The sequence below is a fragment of the Diprion similis genome, chromosome 12 (genome assembly GCF_021155765.1).
Source record: "Diprion similis isolate iyDipSimi1 chromosome 12, iyDipSimi1.1, whole genome shotgun sequence".
NCBI classification, from domain to species: Eukaryota; Metazoa; Arthropoda; class Insecta; order Hymenoptera; family Diprionidae; genus Diprion; species Diprion similis.
In genome coordinates, this window is record NC_060116.1 from 3,308,190 (window position 1) to 3,327,439 (window position 19,250).

The following is a 19,250-nucleotide window of genomic DNA, read 5'->3' on the forward strand; positions in this document are numbered from 1 at the left end:
TTATTTCCTTTGGCTAAAAAATCCGGCTAAATAAATAATAACCTAATAAATAATAATGAATGAATAATAACACAAATTTCCGCTGTTTCATAATATTACACGTGTCTGAAAATTTACATTCAGTGTGTAACAAGTTATGGGTTTTATAATCAAACACATTTTCATATTATACGTCTAATTACCTTAATTATTTATGTAAGTTATTTAATTACATAGTTTTGTATATCACGTGGTATAATAAAAATAAACTACCACCAATTTAAGTATATGTTTACGTGGTACACATTGTGCAGGTCACGTGTATGCTGTATGTATACACATTTATCCTATATCTGGTACCTAACACCTCACGAATTGGCGATATTTTGATTCGTGCCCTGACGAGAATTGCGAATACAATAAGCAGGGCGTGGGGGGGGGGGGGGGGGGGGGGGGGGCGGTGTAGTATATGCCGATTAAGTGATTCCAGCGACAGTCGACATCAATAAACACCCGAGATAGATCGTGGTCAAGAAATAGAGATCAATAGGTGATCGAAGATGGCCGTTGCACCGTCCCACTTCAATAAAGCTCTATTGGTTTTTCTTGCAATTTTCGTACCGGTGCAATGCGGCTTTCACGACGAAGATATGGTCGAAAGACTGGACGTCATGTTGAAGGATGTAAAGACTCAAAGATATTCTCGGGATACGGACAACAGTTTGAAAATATGGCAGGAATACGAGTTTGGAAGCGGTGCCGGTAATCGCGAAGGTAGGAGAACCTTTATTTCATTCAGCACTGTATCTGGATTCACTAATTAATTACATCTAGGATGCACTGAATCTTTTTTCACTCTCACAGTAAGAATATAAATAAAAATTTTTGTGTATCTTGTGCATAGAAATAATTTTTCTTGTTAGTATTTTCATTGGATTTTAAATTGAAAGTTAAATTCTTGGTAAATGAAAATGAAATCCTTTTCGTGATAGTAAAAAGATCATATCGGACATGATTTTGCATATACAAGAATAACGTTTTTTTTTTTTTTTTTTGCACTGATAATTATGAAAACTTATGTCTTGCTTATCGTTTGAGCATCGAATTTAAATTTGCTCAATCTGAAACAAGCAAGTGTTGTCTTACATGAAAATAAAATGTGTCAGGGTGATGTGAATATCGAGATAGAATCGGGTGACCGCGCACAATCGTTTCACGAAAAACAGAAATAAAAAATGTTAAGATTATGTGGCAATGGAGTATTTTGCTTAATATTCCAAATTTATTTTTTATAGTCGTTTGTAGAAAAATTTTTCAACCTAAGCAGCGATAAATCTTTTCAAACATTTCAAAGTCGAAATTCTAAAGACTTGCAGAAATTAATATTCTTGTAGTGTTGAAAACAGGTTCATTTTCAATCGGAATTAAAAGTACTGAGTGGTGTTTTGCACTTTTTGTTTGAAGTGCCTGTTTTTCGAAAATCATGTATGTTTTAGAACACGAATTTCTTAGTATTCATAAGTTCATTTTCATTTCGACCTATATTCTCAATATGATGCACGATGTTTACATAACTAGCGAAAACAAACTTCGAAATTCCTTTTTCAGTTTGCGCTGATCATTTCTTCAGTATATTAACCAACGATATTTTGTTTTCTAATTATCAACTCGAAATACCTAATTTTCATATTATGTTTTGTAAACGATTAACGGATTCACTTCCAGTTTTCCATTTCAAATGCAGATTTCACAACATTCTGTATTATGCGCGTAGACTTTGTCGGTGAAACAAGTGACTACATATTTCAAGTAATATATATATTCTAAATACCGTTTTACATATCTGACTTATTTATTGACAAACGGATACTCTTCACTATTGCTTCGTTCAAGGATGATGCTTAATCGTTCAAGCATCGCCTTAACCTTGTTTCGTATGTTATTCTCAATCTTCACACAACATTCTGAGTACATTCATAAAAGCATTTCTACCCATCCATGCATTATACTTCTATAGATTCGTAGATTTTTTTTCAAGACGGCTGTCTCTAAATTGCGTAAGGTTTTAAAAAAAGAAATTTGCGAAAAATTAATTTGGCGCAATTAAAGGATAGCCCCTAATCAACTACGCGACGGCAACTCGATATACATTACTGTCGACTAAAAAGCATGGTTGTGGGAGCATATTGACACGAAACCTCATTAGAGTCATTAGATATTTGTTATCCCCAGTACATACATATACAAATATTAGATTGATGAAACCTGAAAAATGTTCGATATGTATACGAAATTATTTTGCTGATGCACCCCATACAGAATCCTAATTGTAAGCAAATCAGGGTACAAGTCCATTCTGCTTGTGAGCAACTCCGCTGCTCTTGATGTCGACTTGGTAAAACAACTCAGAGCTGCTTAGGGTGGAATGTGCCCTCATTTGCCTATAATAAGTGCCCCCGATGGGTCGAATCATGGAAATAACTCGGTATATGGTATATATCATACACAAATACTTATTTTACGGCATGGGCATTGAAAAGTCCACTTTTTGTGTCAGTTTTCGTTTCGTAAAGTGACGCTTTATACGGCAGCGAACAAAGTTGCGGAATAAAGTCTTTATTCCGTAGTTTTGATGCGCAGTTCGAAGTGCGCATCCCAAACTACCGAATAAAGTAACTTCGTCGAACAGATCGCGACATAACCTCACTCTTCGTATTGCTTTTCAATGCCCATACCATAAAAAATATTGTATGTGGCATGCCCGTAAACCGTTTTTTGGCTCGGGTAATTTCAGTACTCACTTCCGGCTCGCCTTCAGCTCGTCCTGAAATCTTCATCCTTGCCAAAAAAACATGCGGTTTACGGGCATGCTACATAAATAGCTAATTGTCAGACTCATGAAACGCTGATTTAAACCCTAGAGCTAATCGTCGCGAACATAACAATCGAGGAGGATGAAATTCTGTCAACATTCGGCGCCAACGGCTGGCAGTATTCGGCTGGCGTTCGCGACGGAATCTTGGCCAGCAGCGGGGGGTCGAGCCTTTGGCTCTGTTTCCATGGCAACAAAGATGGCCGCGTCCATGATCGCGCCGTTTTGACAGTTGCCGGCACAATTCTGACCTTCAAAGTGATCGCTTTGCTCGAGCCTGTCGGTCGTCAAGAGCACATTTTCGCCATAATTTGTGTCGAGTCCGGTGCTGAGACGGAAATTCTGTGGTATAAATATGGACACCATAAGTTTGAGCGAGTTGCATCCTCAGCCGTCTCCAGGCGCGTCGAGAGGTTAGAATTCTTCCAACACAACCGACGCAATAAACTCCTGCTGCTTACCGAACCGATGAGGTACAACGACGCTGTCTATTCATCCATCGAAATCTATGGATTCAAGTTCGTCGGCGGTCTTCTCGACTTGTGGTGAGTCTTTTGCATTTTTAGGTTATAATTTTATCGCCCATGCGCCGTATGCTCAGAATCCTCTTGTGGCTTCTGCGTCTTGTCTTACATCTTACTACGCCAGTTCGGCGCATTATTTTTGAGCTTAATGTTTTATTCAATGCTGGGATTTTCAGGTCATTGTGAAATGTATTTAGAAACTAAGCTTGCTTGCTTTATACGATTAGATTTTGAAACCGATCAACGCAGTGGGATATGATTAATGTATTCTGTTAGATCTAACCGTAATGAAATCAGTTTGCGCCGATGTGTGTTTGGAACTCGTGTAGATGGAAGTTTAGTTATCGTTATGCGAATACCACGATACTTGTCGCAGAACTTTGATATGACGTTAGAGTGTTTTGTAACGAACCATGTAATTTTAGATTGCATAATTGATGTGATAACTCTCGATCAGTTTTCTTCTCAGACATTATATGTATATATATTAGACTGTATAAAAAAAATGGACTATTTTTTTTTTAATGGTATACTGAAAATATTGTTCAAGGTGACGAAAAAGAAATACCATAAAAATTTTAGATTTTAATATTGATATTTAGAGGTGCCTCATCGCGATTTTCTAATTTCCATAAGAATAACATGGCAAAAATGGTTCTTGCTCCTTACGATTTTTATAACTAGATAACGATGCGGCGTACAGAAAATTCATAAACATGTTTTTGTAGGAAATTGAACGTTCTACAAAAAAGGTCTCTTGTCATTTTACGATAAGTCTACTCCTTCAAAAGTTATTTGAGGTCAAACATCAGCAAAGGATCTCAAATAACTTTTGAAGTAGATTTATCGTAAAATGACAAGAGACCTTTTTTGTAGAAAGTTCAATTTCCTACAAAAACATGTTTATGAATTTTCTGTACGCCGCGTCGTTATCTAGTTATAAAAATCGCAAGGAGCAAGAACCATTTTTGCCATGTTATTCTTATGGAAAGTAGAAAATCGCGATGAGGCACCTCTAAATATCAATATTAAAATCTGAAATTTTTATGGTATTTTTTTTTCGTCACCTTGAACAATATTTTCAGTATACCATTGAAAAAAAAAAAAAATAGTCAATTTTTTTGATACAGTCTAATATATATATTCATACTTTTTCAATGCTAATGTGTCTCGACTCGGCACAGCTACTTACTATCCAATGGAACTGCGCATAAGTAATGTTTAGGGAAAATATTGAGACGATGAATACTGTGATATTCAGAAGAAAAGAGTGTCGATGAAAAGTATTTCATGTTAGGAATATAAAAACGCTTTTCTAGCGATGAAATTTTTATTTGCAGTTTTGAGTTTTCAATTTATCTCTTCGCTGAGCTCGTTTGTATGTTGAGCTTTGGTATAAAAAATTCACTCTCAATACTCTCTCTTGTACGTAACATACTTTCAATTCTTTGTAAAAGTTTGTATGATTTTTTATACACATACGTCCTAACACAGATCAGTTTTTTGAACATGTTATCAAAGCGAAGTACTCGACGAGTTTTTCACCGTATAAAATTTTGTTTTGAAAAAGAATTTAGTCTTTATAATTTGTTCTTAATAGTAAAAAATAATACTGCAATAATACTGCGTGAATCGTACATTTTTTTTTCTCGATCCGTCTGGTTTTCTCCAAAACTTTTCTCAAATTTTCCAACGTTGTTCGATAATTCTTGTTTTTGACATTAGTTTTTCCATCTTGTCTAAAAAAAAACCTCACTTTTCGGAGGAGTCTTATCTCTTGGTACCAAAAGCTCACTTTTCGTAAGCTATAATAATATATTTTCGAACGATGAATTGTTTATTGTTAGTTTGTAATTAAAGATTACTCACTGCGTCTTGTAGGCTTTGTCAAAGAATTTGGATGCCAAAAGTTTCGAGGTTTGAGATCTGCTCAGTCTACGAAGAGACTTTCCTCAGTATTCAGAGTGCGGACACGATTTCATTGTATGAATTTAAAGAGAGCGAGACGAGGGAAGGACTGTTTACACCTACGCAAAATATCACGTCAAATGGCTTCAGGAATTCGGTTTGCTTTGAAAACGGGTACACAGAGTATCTGATCATCTCCGGCCAGGAACCAGCCCTCTTCGCTTTCATGGAAAACGAATTTCTGTTCGACGTTGAGATGGAAAAATTGCTTAGCGGTGAATCATTTCTTCCTTTTTTCAAACTTTCTTTTTTCAACATACTATTCGTGGATTAAAGTTGAGTGAGACGTACAGTCAGCTGAAGAATATTTCGAAACGCAAACATGACGCAACAAAGGTTTAAAAAGGAAAACTGAAGCTGACAAAGTTATCTAAGTATTGTTGCAAAAAAATTCCCTGCGATTCCGGAATTTTTTTCAACTCTGAATTTCAACTGTAAAAACCCTGTTATTGTAACAACATCGGAGAAATCACGTTGTTCAATTTTTTTTATCATCCAAATATTTATACATTTAATCCAATTTTGGTAAAAAATAATTTAATTTATTTCTAAATACCCAAAATGGTCAAAAAGTTGTCCAATCTCAAACAAAATTGAAATTTTTAAAAATTATTTAATTATAACAAAAAGAGTAGTGTACATTTTTCCAAAATTTTTGAATAGCATTTTTTTTTTGAGTTTTTCAAAATTTCAAAGTTTTTCGAGTACCACGATTGAACAGAAAAATGTTTGAGACGAAAAAATTGCAGTTTTACATCAATTTTGTAAAAAATTTTGTTTTGTAATTTTTCGAGTTGAAGAAATGACCATTTTTATCAAAAACATACGAAAATTACTTTTTTCGGTCGGTATGTCAGTTTCGATATATCTAAGAAAAATTCCAGAAAATACGTTTTCTAGATAGCTCGATTAGTCGTTGTTAATGATTTTCCATAATAATTGATTTTTGTCAGAAAAAAAAACTCGTAATAATAAAACAAAGCATAGCTTTGAAACAACGAATTATCAGGTCGTTACAATTGAAATTCAGCGTTTTTAAATTCTCTTCCGTGTCAGGGGAAGTTTTCTAGTTATATGTAACAAGATTAGCTCAAGTGAGATATATATTCCAAACTTTTTTTCGTCACGTTTTCGTTTCGCCCACTTTCTCGATCTCACTGTACCTTCGAGATTTATCCATTAACTAAATCTTACCCCGAATTAGACTTAGGTGAAACTTTGTGGGTGCAATGCTTGCCGGTCCGAACCTATAGAGAGGAATGCCTCCTTCTTGTGCAATTGAAGAACCTGACAGTCGTCGGTTTTTCTTGGCAGGGTACAAAATTCCAAATCGTTCATCTTCCGCCGATAAATATCGCCGATTTTCAACTATCAAAAATCACTCCGATACCGAAGTACGGATTTTTGTTTGAGAACAAACTGGTCAGAGTTGATACCATGTTGTCAGATTTGCCTAGACCCGTGCTCGACGAAATGGAGAAAATATTGCAGCTCAAGAATTCTTTGGAGGTATCAAATAAAAATTTCTCAAATCAATCTAACTTCGGTCTTATTTCAAACGGTCACGTTTTCATCAATTTTTCTAGGAAACATTTATGAAGCAGGAATTTATTTTAGACGAGACGACGAAAAGGTTTGAGAATAGTTATCATAAGAATCCGGTTATCACTGGATTCTGGAATTTGTCCAAAGTCAACACCGAGGCCTTGACGATTTCGCACGACGTCATCATCGAGTCTCTTAAAGTTGGCTCAAAAGTATTCTCCAAATTTGACGCAGCCTCAGACCTGACTATATTCGATCAACGGTTTCAAATTTTGAAATATAAAATGGAGAAAATCAAAATCATCTCAGAGACAGCTCTGCGTGTAGATTCGCCGGAAGTTAACTTGAGCAACGGTTTCGTTCTCAACGGTGGAATGGAAGTGCGGGGAACATTGCACGTGAAAAAATCGAGCTTAAAGTTCATTAATAACTTTTCAATCGAGAATATACACAATGACTTTGTTAAATATGACAAGAAATTGATTATCAAAGGTCGTAAATCGTTCCCGTCAATCGAGACTGCCATTTTAAATATCGCCAATATTAACGGGGTACCGATAAACGAATTGATATTCGACACCAAAAGGACGAACTACGAAAACTTTGACTTTACCAACTTGAATCATTTGTTCGTTGACGGTAGTCTCAATTTCACCAGCATTAACGGATTCTTGTGGTACAATTTGATGAAGAATGTTGTATGGAAAAATCAACCCGCAGTTATACCAGGTCTGACGGTTGTTTATGGGGTACGTGGATGTTGGCAATTCGATGCTTCTACACGGAAGGAAAGGAATTCTTGAACCTACAAAGTAGATTTCGTCGGAGTCCATTTACTTCAATATTCAATCCCTCATATCTTCCAAATAACTTTAAATTTTCTTTAAACTTTCTTCAAATAAATCTAGAGATTTAGTTGATTCAAACGAACATCACTTGACTTGGATAATCTTTTCCCTCCGTGTGTAGAATTGCGAAAATGATCGATATGGGGAGAAGTTATGTATGTTGGTGTATTTTTGGCAGGAAATCTTTGCTGACACTGTTTCGGTTACGACTTTAAACGGTCTCAAATATCCCGAAGAATACGTGCTGCAAAACGGTACGAAGCAGGCGAAAATTTTTGGACGAAAAACTTTTGGTAACCTCAAGGTAACGAATTTGAAGGGAATAAAAACGATCAATGGCATTCCGTACGATGATTTCATTGTCTTGGACAAGGAGCAGAAGTTACCTCACCAAATAACGTTTAAGAATTTAACGATAGAGGAAAATTTGCAGGTAATTTTTTACCATCAACTTTTTTTCACTCGAGATCGAGTTCGTTTTCTATACAGAGCAGAAATAGAAGTTCTAATGTTTCAGAAATTAAAAAATGTTGTGCTCTTGAAAGAAAGAGAAAAAAAAACGAATGTTTAAATTTATCGAAAAACAGTTGAAACAAATTTTCTTGCATTCGGAATATTTTTTATATTTCGAAAGATAAAAAAGCCACAGCAACGATTTGCAAAAGCTTTAGGATTTTGAAAAACGCTATTTCGAGATATCGAAATTTGTGACGTATTAAGAGTTTGCAATCAGCGACGTTAACGTAACGATACATTAAAGAAAAAAAATTCCTTCTTCCAATTTTCGAATGTCTAAAGGAGTTGAGTTTGAAAAATTTCAACATCTTCACGTTTATAATGGTTTAATAGATTTCAGTTTGTAAAAAAATAGTTATTTCGCAACATTAATGTTGCCGAAGATTGAGTTAACAGTAATAGAGCATCAGATATTGCAAATCTAACTTAAACTACAAATTTTGATTTTTCATTCCACGTATCGTTGCGTTAACCTTACCAACTTCAATCTCATTATGGTTTAGACCATTCCAGATTATCTCAAATTCGTGAGATAGCATATTTAAAAAAAAATCTATCCTGTCGTCAACATCATGAACTTATATCGTAAATATAATTTCCAGATAAAAGAATTAATCCAATCAGTCTATAAGACAAGTTTCTGTCTATTTTCTGTACAAGTTATAGATATTGAATTTTGAAATTGCCTCACGTGTCTATTAATTTTAGTTATATTATCTGGTTGTGAAAAGGATTTGGTACCTTTAAGGTGCTTATAAAGACGCGTTGTACACCTTGAAAACGCGGGGATGCAAAACTCCTATACCGCTCCAGCGATCAGAGTGAAACTTGGGCAGTTAATGCGTTATTTTGGCAAAAAGTGGAGCGAATTTTTACTTTTTCAAAATTTTAAAAAAAATTTACAGATTGGTTACCACCCACAGAAATTGGCCAAATTTTTACAGTTGCACTGAATGGATTGAACTATCCGGTATGACACCACTCGGCGGTGTTGAAACATACATTTTGAGCTCAGTCCCATGGGATTTGATGGTGAAATGACGAAATGGCAGCTGATCTGGTTTTCGATTATGAAGAACACCGAAATCTCATTTTGGTGACATTTGTCGGTAACTTTTTACCGACATTACACGCATACATTACCGGCATGCGCGTAATGTCGGTAACAAATGTCGCCAAAATGAGATTCTGGTGTACTTCGTAATTGAAAACCAGATCAGCTGCCATTTCGCCATTTCACCATCAAACCTCATGAGACTGGGCTCAAAATGTATGTTTCAACACCGCCGAGTGGCGTCATGCCGGATAGTTCGATCCATTCAGTGCAACTGTGAAAATTTGGCCAATTTCTGTGGGTGGTAACCAATCTGTAAATTTTTTTTTAAATTTTGAAAAAGTAAAAATTCGCTTCACTTTTTGCCAAAATAAGTCATCAATTGCCCAAGTTTCACTCTGATCGCTTGAGCGGTATAGGAGTTTTGCTTCCCCGCGTTTTCGAGGTGTACAACGCGTCTTTATAAGTACCTTAAGAAAATAGCACTGTTAAAACGTTTCTGATTTGCAACGATTTTAAATAATATATCGACTTTAGATCGACGGACATATAACCGGTATCAAAGTCGATCTAGAAGAACATCGTTTGACGCTGACTGACGTGAACGTCATTACCGCCGATACGATGTTCACGAATTTGCACGTCAAGGGGAATTTGATCGTTGAGGATTTAGTGAACGATAAGACCTTGTCGGACTTTGACGATATAATTTGTCAGAACGATGAATACGCCGTGATCACCGGACACAAGACGTTTTTGGGCAACGTTCATATCGATACAAAATTAAAAGTTGCATCAAAAAAGTACAACGGGCACCTAATCGACGAATTCGTCACATTCAGTGGCGAACAGGAATTTCCGAGTAAGTTTTTGCGTCCGACGGTTATTCGGGTTAAAAACAAAAACAAATTTCCCTTCATTTTTGTAGATCTGAAAAAAATCTCGACCCTCGTAACCTTCGATAAACTGAAATGTAAGCAGTTCAACGACTTGGAGAATCACTTGGACGGACTTGCGACGATGGGCGATGGTGATTTGTCTAAATGCCCTAAAAAAAAACTGATATTCAAAGTACCCCCGATTCTGGAGGACCTAAGTTTTCGAAACTTGAACGGCAAGATTTCAGCACGTAATTTTTTCGCAAAGTTTTCGCAAACTTTTCGAAACGTCTTATTCGATGATCTGGAAGTGGACGAACTTTTCGCTGGCTATATAACTCCGCAATTCCTGAACAACGTAAATTTCGCCGAGTTTCAGGCGCGCCGAATATCGGCCACAAAATCCCAAGTCCTTACCGGAAATTACAGGATAAATAAACTGAAAGTCGGTCGAGTTAAGGCGCGACGGATAAACGATATTTCGCTTACCGATCTCGACAAATTTCGTACCGATTTCGAGGACCTCTTCGACAGGATATGGAACGGAAAAATGGCGATCGACGTCTTTATCGTCAAAGGACGAGTCCAGGCGGGCAAAATCAACGGCCAATCCGTAGCGGAAATTCAATTACGGAATGGGCCGCGGAATGTTCTTGTTGGCGACGGTTTTTACGCAAAAAATTTGGAGGTTCGTGGTCTGGTGAACGGAATAAACCTAACCTCGTTCATTTTGGACTCTGTCTTCAGGAGCAAAGACAGCGTCATTTTGACGGGTGAGAAGACCTTCGACCTTCTGGACTGCGAGGTCCTCCAGGTCCCGATTCTGAACGGAGTTCCGGTGGAAATTATTCTGAACTCGCGTCTGACCCAAATTTTAACCGGGCCAGTTTTGGTCAAAGGAAGCGTTCGTGTCACCGATTCCTTCGACTCGGAGGGAAAAGTGAACGACATTTCGTATCGGAAATTAGTCGAGAGGCTCTCCTACTTGAGGAATAATCACACCTTTAAACTAACCGGTCATTTCCGGTTTCCCAACGCCGTCGCGATCGACGATCTCCGAGTGCAGGGACTCGTCCAGGGGGTCAACTTCGGCGATTTTATTGAGGGGACCGTCAGGCGAGATGAAGATTTCGTCGGAATTTCCGGTACGAAGATATTCACCAATTCTGTAAAGTTTGCAAAAAATTTCACCGTCCTTGACGAAGTCAACGGCTTGGACCTGACGCAATTCAATAAAAAGGCTCTGTTCGTCGATAGAGATTTTCATTGCGATTTTGATGTGATTTTTGAAAACGATGTACATCTCGGCGGTGATTTGATCGTCGAAAAACATTTGGACACACGAACTCTGGCGAATGTCGATATCGAGGAACTCGAATCGAGCGCCATATTTTGCAACCGACCTTCCTATGTGCAAGGTAAATTTTATGCAAATTCTTGCACGTTATTTTAGAATCTTAAGGTTTTTAACATTATTTATTGTTGAATACATGTTCTCCGAGGATTTAGTAGCAAATTTATTTCTCGTGCAATTTTATCTGCAGACTTAATTATTCTTTCGGTCAATGAATTCTTAGCGTTGTAGAGTTTCTTCTCTTTCTTCGATGAAAAAATTTATGTATTGCTAAAGTAATGCGGTTAATTGTTATTTATAAAAATTCTACCAATTTTCGGCAGCTTAGGATTGTTAGTTTTTCAAAAAAAGATAATTTGTTCAATTATTATTTATATGAACGTTGATTATTGATTTTTTGAAACTTTACATCAAATTTTGATTCTGATTTCAAAAATTGTTTTCAGTTTTGAAACAAAATTTCAGTCATTCGAATTTTTCATTTCTCAGAAATCTCAAATCAACGAAAAATATAAACTGCTGGCGAGTTCTCGTGTTTGGCATTTCCGAATCATTTTTTCACTGGTCAAATCCGCGCAAAAACTTACCGACAAAAATTAATCAAAAGAAAAAAACACACGGGTGTCTCTTTATCTTTAATTCGTATTCTTTTCATTTATTCATAATGTATTTGTACTTGGTTATTTATAATTTTACGCGACGTTAAGAGTCTCAACATTTAATGATTTCCCTATAATTTGAGGAGATATTGAGAAACTCGAACTCTTCGAATCAACTTCCGATCATAATGAGACCAGTCCAAGCCTTCGAATAAATTTGAACACTCGCGCGGACTGTTTGCACTTCGAAAAAGCAAATTCTCATCGCAAAATACGTGATGAAATTCATGCATATAGCGCGGTACCCGTTCAAACAGAATTCTTCGTATGTATGCAAACTTTTAGTGAAATCCGCTTGAATAGGAGAACGGTTTATCAGTAAGTGGACCTACTTAACATGTAGTATATCGCGAACGCTCATTATGATACTAAAAATGCAAATTAAGGAGCTTCGTTGGTTAAAAATCGATCATTTTTATCAATATCATCATTATATAGTCTTGGATTGAGTATTTATAAAATTACTACATACGTAAGCTTCGAAGATCTATTTAAAAATACGAAAGTAAAATATACTGGAATTATGAACAACGTTTATAGATATCGATGCATTATTTAAAACTATTTCAAAATGGCTGGAAATTAAGCAGATTGATCAATTTCATTATTTTACGATGGCTCATTTTATCTAAAAAACTATTTTTGTTTAAATTCACTCATTGTCAGATTTTCTTTTCTTTCGGTATTGGATTCAATAATCAATATTGCCATTTCGTGATCACAATCGGCATTGATACAATGTTGTAAAATTAAATATTCAACAATATCAATCCGATACAGCAAGTGTTATTGTGAATTTGTATAAAATAGTTTTCTGAATAAAACGAGACCATCACCGAGTGAATTCAACGGATCTACTAAATGCCATTTTGAATCGATTTGAAATAAAGCTTTCATATTCAAATTCTTGTTTATGATCACAGTATTCACTGTTTTTGTACTTTCGAAGACATCTTCGTCTTCGCTTGCGAATACAACAGTTTGATAAATACTCAATAGATAACTATCACTCCATGAAATTAGTGATAAGTATAAATTTTTATCCCCTAACCTTTATAAATATTCCGTTTACAATAACACGGAGTGAATATGAACTCAAATTTCTTATTGGAATTCCAATTTTGGAGCACAACCATTTACTCCTTGAAAACCGAGAACTGATTTCAGGTGTCTTGACATTTACAAACGTGACGTTTGAGTCTAGCTTGACCGTTGATTATTTGAATGGCATAAACTTGAATGACGTGATTTCGTTGAAAGAAAATCAGATCATCTCCAATCGCCTGTCCTTCGTTGATGTCACCGTAGAAAATTTGGGAATCACGGGGACATTAAACGGGCACAACATAAGTGAAATATTTACCAATACCTTTATGGTAAGTAAGATTCCGTTTGGATCTGATTTTATTGACGTTTGTTTAATATTTATCAACAAACTTTACTGAATATCCTGTCCTTCTTTTACTTTATTAATTATTTTTCTTATTTTTTTTCTATTTTCACGTCAGTTATCCGGCGATCAAATGATTAATGGAAATTTAGTGCTACACGGAAATGTGCAGATACAAACAAACTTTAATGCGAAATGTATCAACAATATCGACAGATCACAAATGGCCACGTTAGATGGCGATGAAAAACTCACTGGTAAAATGTCATTTTTTTTATAATTTTTTCAATAATAATTTTGCAACTTTGGCAAAATCGGGTTGAATTCATTTCTCATCTCGACTTCTGTGCTTCTTCGATTTTTCTCTTTTACCAAGTGAGGTTAAAAATTGAAATTGACTGTTAAATATTGAAAGGAAACCTAAAATTTGACACAAAGTTCTCCCTCTAATTTGGGGATTTTTTTTTTCTCACTCAAACGATCGCAAAACTAAAACCTAAAAAATATTTGAACTCGTTTATGGACACGAATTGCCCGTTTTGTAATAATTGGCGCGTGACAAACGCCTGAATTACACAGACCGCAATACTAGAAAGTGATGCGGGTTGAGGCTGTGCAGGCGGAGCCTAAATTCAAAGGGGGGCTTCGATGATATCGGAACGTTGTTTTACGGTTAATGGATACGTATTGCGCTTCGCGTACTGCACAAAGTGTCACGAGAAACGGTAAACGCTGTTTACTTAGTCGAGAATTCGTTCTCTGTGGTTAATTGTACGTCTTATCACGTTTCAGGTACCTTCCAATTTTTGAGTCCGTTAATATTAAGAGGAAACTTACACGTTGTTGGACTTGTAAATGATATCGATCTCGCGATATGGGAAAGCGAAGCCATTTATACCAGTTTTCCAAAAAAACAATTGATCTCGGGCGATTGGCTCGTTCGGGGTAATATCACTTTTGAAAAAGACGTCACGGGAAGCGGACTGTTGAACGGTATTGACGTTCGAATTTTGTACGACGAATTGGAGAAACGAAATTTGGAAATTGACTCGGTAGTGACAGGCGTAAAGGTACAGTAATATTTAAAAATTAACACTGCACTCCTTGTTAATCGATTAATAAATTAATAATGCGACGGGTAACAAACGCAGTGGAAATTATGATTCAGATACATTTTTTAATTATCTTTGGTATTCCTGTATTGTTAAGAATGACTGAAGAAACTAGTTCCTTGAATATTAACAAGTCACTACTTTTCTGCATAAGTCAACTGTTTTTTTTATTTTATATTCTTCAGGAAAATTTTTGTCGCTTACGAATACGTAAATTTAATAATTTAATAAAAAAATCTTCAATGTGTGACTATCTCGTGATAAATAAAGCGGAAAAGTATTGATTCTTGACTCAACAACTTCCTTGATTTTGAGGAAAGCTTGATTCATATTAATGATTTTTTGTTACGCTAATTGTTCAATTTTTCGAGAAGTAATGAAGCTACAATGGCTGAATATGTATTTTCTGTATTTTACAATCTTCACTCGTACCGATCCACTGACCTGAGGACACAGAGAATAAACTTTTGAATATAAAATAATACAACAGATAAAATAAATATTATCTGTCCGTTTTTAGCGTAGCCATTGACCATCGGTGGTTATTTGGAAACCAGTGATTTTTTTTTTTTGATTTTTTTGAGTAGTAAAACAGACTAATTACTCGATATTTGATCGTAACATGTGATTCACAAACAGTAAAACAAATTTCAGTCGCCTAAACGAACTTCTTTTCATTTGTATACTTATAGTTATGAACTCTATCTGTGTTCGTCTTCTTTTTATTTATACGCGTTGCTTCTAAAATTTTATTTCATTCGTCGTAGATGGATTTGAAAAGCACTTGCCAGGATCTGACACCTTTACAAAAATATGCCAGTAACCAAATATACAGGTTTAAATACTTCGAGTATCTCCAAATCCTTGAATTCGACATCGCGATCGAAAGTGCACATCAATTCGCAGCAAAAGATGCCGGTGAATACCTGTTGATCAATTTGGAGAATTGTTTTTTGAACACATTCGTTTACAACGGATCTGGCTTTACGATCGTATCGAGCAAACGAAATTTCGACAATGTCGGTAAATGGATCACCTTGGAGTACAAGGATCAGATTTATCTCCTGACCATCGGAACCGGAAACTGTGGAATGAGTTTTGGAAACTTGTGGAAATTTGAGGAAGACACATTGACTGTTAGTATTTCAATATAGATCATGCATAGTGGATCGATCCACCAACTTTCGACCAGCATCTTAGGGTCCGACATTAAATATGTTATATAGTGTATTCCTACTAAGGTATTTGAATCCCAAAACCTTTGAGGCTTTAGGTTTTCCCGTTTATGAAAAACGCAACAAATTGATCAATTTTATCGCGTTTTCGAATTTAACTTCCGATCTCAAATTTTCAGCACCTTCTGTATCGTCACAGAAATGTGACCTTTTTTTCCGCGTGAAATAGTCTCATTTTTGCGAGTAGGGAACTCATTCTAAGGTAAATTCTCAGAACTTGTTAAGAATGCTCCGTTTTTTTTTTTCTAGAAATTTTCTTTTTTCTAGTGGATGTGAAAAGCAAGGTGTTTCATGATATAGTCCAGGATATCTTCTTTTTCATACGAAAAAGTAAAAAAAAATTATTTTTCTGGCCAAAATGGATTGATCCATGGCTCAAAATAGATTTCATGTTAAAAAATATCACACAAAAAATTACGTGGCAGTATTTTTTCCGACGATACGAAGTGCTGAAAATTTCAAGACAAAAGTTGAATTTGAAATCGCGATACAATTGATCAATGTGATATTCAGAATCCTGTAGATTCGTGGATTTTCATGATTTAATGTACATTTTAACACATCCGAATTGAAGTGAGATCAAATTTTGACTCCAAAGAACTCTGCGTTCGTTGAAAATTTTCGCCAGCTGTTAGATTTGCGAATCTTTCACATTTCGAATCGGGTTTCGCGTTCTGCACGTGGAAATTCACTTTCCAATGCGCGTTTCTTCGTCGCCGGCTTTCGCATTAAGTACTCGTATTGCACTCTCACACGGCTCGATTCTCGTTTTAGCATATCTTGGATCTTGGAAGAATTAAAGACGCCAAGAAGATCGGCGAACACGCATTCCTGCTTATCTCCAAGGAGAGATTGGAAAAGTGGTCGATCGAGGATTTGCATCGCGGCTTATACGGGAACTCGACTTCATATTTCCCGGCCGATGAACGGATGCGGTTTGTCCCAAATACGGAGAGAATATTGCTCGTCGATCAGGATCACATTCGCGAATTTCATCCCCTATATCTGAATCACACCAGCCTCTGGAACCACTTTAGAGATAGTTCGATTTTGGGCTTGCAGGCGGGTGTCTTTCGAAACGAAATGTTCCTCTACTACGACGAAGGAGTCAGTGAAAATAACGCCTTTGTAAGTCCGGCCTTTTCGTATTTCCATAAACCATAATTTTTCTAATTTTAAGGGGTAAAACCATTGCAAAAATCTGAGAAAAGGACTTTTTTTTTTTTTTTTTTTTTTTTTTTTATCGCTGGAAGAAAAGGTAATAAGATAATAATATTTAAGGAAGTTATTAGGCATATATTTAAGCGTAATATACAAAATTATTATCAACAACTACTCAAAAAATGGCGACACTGGAGTGGAAACTGGAATTTGGAAAAAAATTATTCAACCTTCACGTTTATAGGCATGCAGTGAAACACGTAGGGGATTTTCAATAAGTTAATTTAAACATTATTTATTAACAAAGGATCGCTTCTTTTTTTGTCAAAAATTGAACGTCTTTTATTTAGATTCACGCCAGTTTCACAAAAATCGATATTTTCAAAATCCTATTTGCATTCCACTAGCTATAAACATATGGATCAAGTGTTTTTTTTCCAGATTTAAATTATCTTTCTATTTTTCAATATTTGTGGATAATAATTTTTAGCGTTAGACTTAAATTCATGCCTAATAACTTCTGTAACGAATTTTTGATACAACGATTTTATTTGTCCAGTGATTGTCAATGTATTTTATTATATTTTCAAGATAAAGCCTGCGACAAATTTTGCCAATTATTTGTTGAATGGTATGTGATACAGTTTGGCAGCTTATAATACAGATATATAATGAAATTAATGGGACATTAAACACAAAAAATTTATATCAGTTAGCGAGATTATTACACATTCATTTATTTAAAATGCCTATCAGCCAAATATAGTTCATATTGAATAACATTTTTTTTTTATTTTTTTTTTTTTGGTCTCTGCTTTCAATTTTAATAAATTTTAATTCTGTTGTACAAATGACGCTAAATTCTATGAGAGAGTGAAGAGTGAAGTTGAGACAAATAATAACTGTCCGTTCCATGATACAATTACGATCGTGTTCTGATATGAAGTTTGTCGATTAAAAAGACAGATAGCTAAAAATGTGATTGTACAAGCAATTAATCATTGTTTTATTTTCTTGCTCTGAAATTGTAACACCTTTCTCTGTATATTTTGAGTTTTCACTTTTTAGTGAAATTCTTGCTGCAAAAATGTATTTTCAGTTTTTTACTTTCCGGAAATTTCACATTTATTGTTATTATTAGTTTATCATATTTTAAAGGATTTTCATTCCATTCATTATCTGCTTGATTTTCCATACTTTTCTCAAAATTCCGTCAATATTTGGCAAAATATTAATGAATTCAGAATTAAAAAAAAAAAAAAAAAAAAAAAAATTGGAAACAAAATAGTTTTCTAGCATTTCGAATCGAATCAGTGTTACAAACATTACTCATTACAAAAATGCAATGAGTTAGCAAAACAAAACAAAGGCGAAAAAAATTGTTCAAAAAAAAAAAAATGACCAAATTAAGCTTTTTTCAAAATAGTTATCGGATTTGAAAATCTTTATCGAATTATTCCGTTCCTGCCTTATTTTCTCTTCGATTCTAGATATTTGACGGCCTGTCAGTAAAAAAAATACGTCAGTCGATCCCGACTCACAATCCAAAATCATTTTTGATAATAAATTTCGACGGTTTTGTCGAGACATTTTTGACCTTTGTTAAAAACGGCCGAAGTCTTGAGATTTTCGAGTATAAGGGTGAGTCTATGAAGCTGTTACTTAATTTTATATCTCATAACATGACGCCGCCGCGTTAATCACAAACAATAATCCGTGCAACAAACACATAAAAATTTCTTGCCTGATCTATACAGGAATCGAGGGTTTCGTTTACCGAGAAAGTCTGCAAATGCCGATTGATAAAACGTTTGGATTCAAACTGAGAAAAAATCCTGGATTGTCGAAAAGAAATTTCATTGCTGCTGTGCATAGAAATAGCTTAAAAATATTAGAGGCTAAAATGTACGGTGAAAAATTAGATTTAGAATATCTAACCTGCGAGGATTATTAAGATTTTTTCAATTATTCTAATTTCAGTCGACACATGGGTATAAATAATCATAAATATATTATTGTTACCTCGGGTAGTCGGCTTGTACAAATCGCATAATTTATTTGAATTTATATTAAGTAACTTGTGTTACAACGCCGTATTATAATTGTGTGTTAAAAAAAAAAATTAATTATTATATTATTTTTTTACGATATGTTA

The 19,250-nt window shown here is 35.2% G+C and overlaps 1 protein-coding gene across 1 annotated transcript; it reads left to right on the top strand.

The window, feature by feature from the left end:
* Nucleotides 1-460: 460 nt before the first annotated feature.
* Nucleotides 461-19,184, top strand: LOC124413043. The gene is made up of 15 exons (XM_046893358.1): nucleotides 461-753; nucleotides 2,901-3,396; nucleotides 5,257-5,558; nucleotides 6,548-6,852; nucleotides 6,930-7,637; nucleotides 7,915-8,169; nucleotides 9,844-10,168; nucleotides 10,235-11,602; nucleotides 13,365-13,573; nucleotides 13,706-13,844; nucleotides 14,380-14,657; nucleotides 15,467-15,835; nucleotides 16,709-17,062; nucleotides 18,586-18,736; nucleotides 18,853-19,184. Exons 1-15 carry the CDS (start codon nucleotides 540-542, stop codon nucleotides 19,047-19,049), a joined length of 5,670 nt encoding a protein of 1,889 aa, XP_046749314.1. The 5' UTR covers nucleotides 461-539; the 3' UTR covers nucleotides 19,050-19,184.
* Nucleotides 19,185-19,250: the final 66 nt, after the last annotated feature.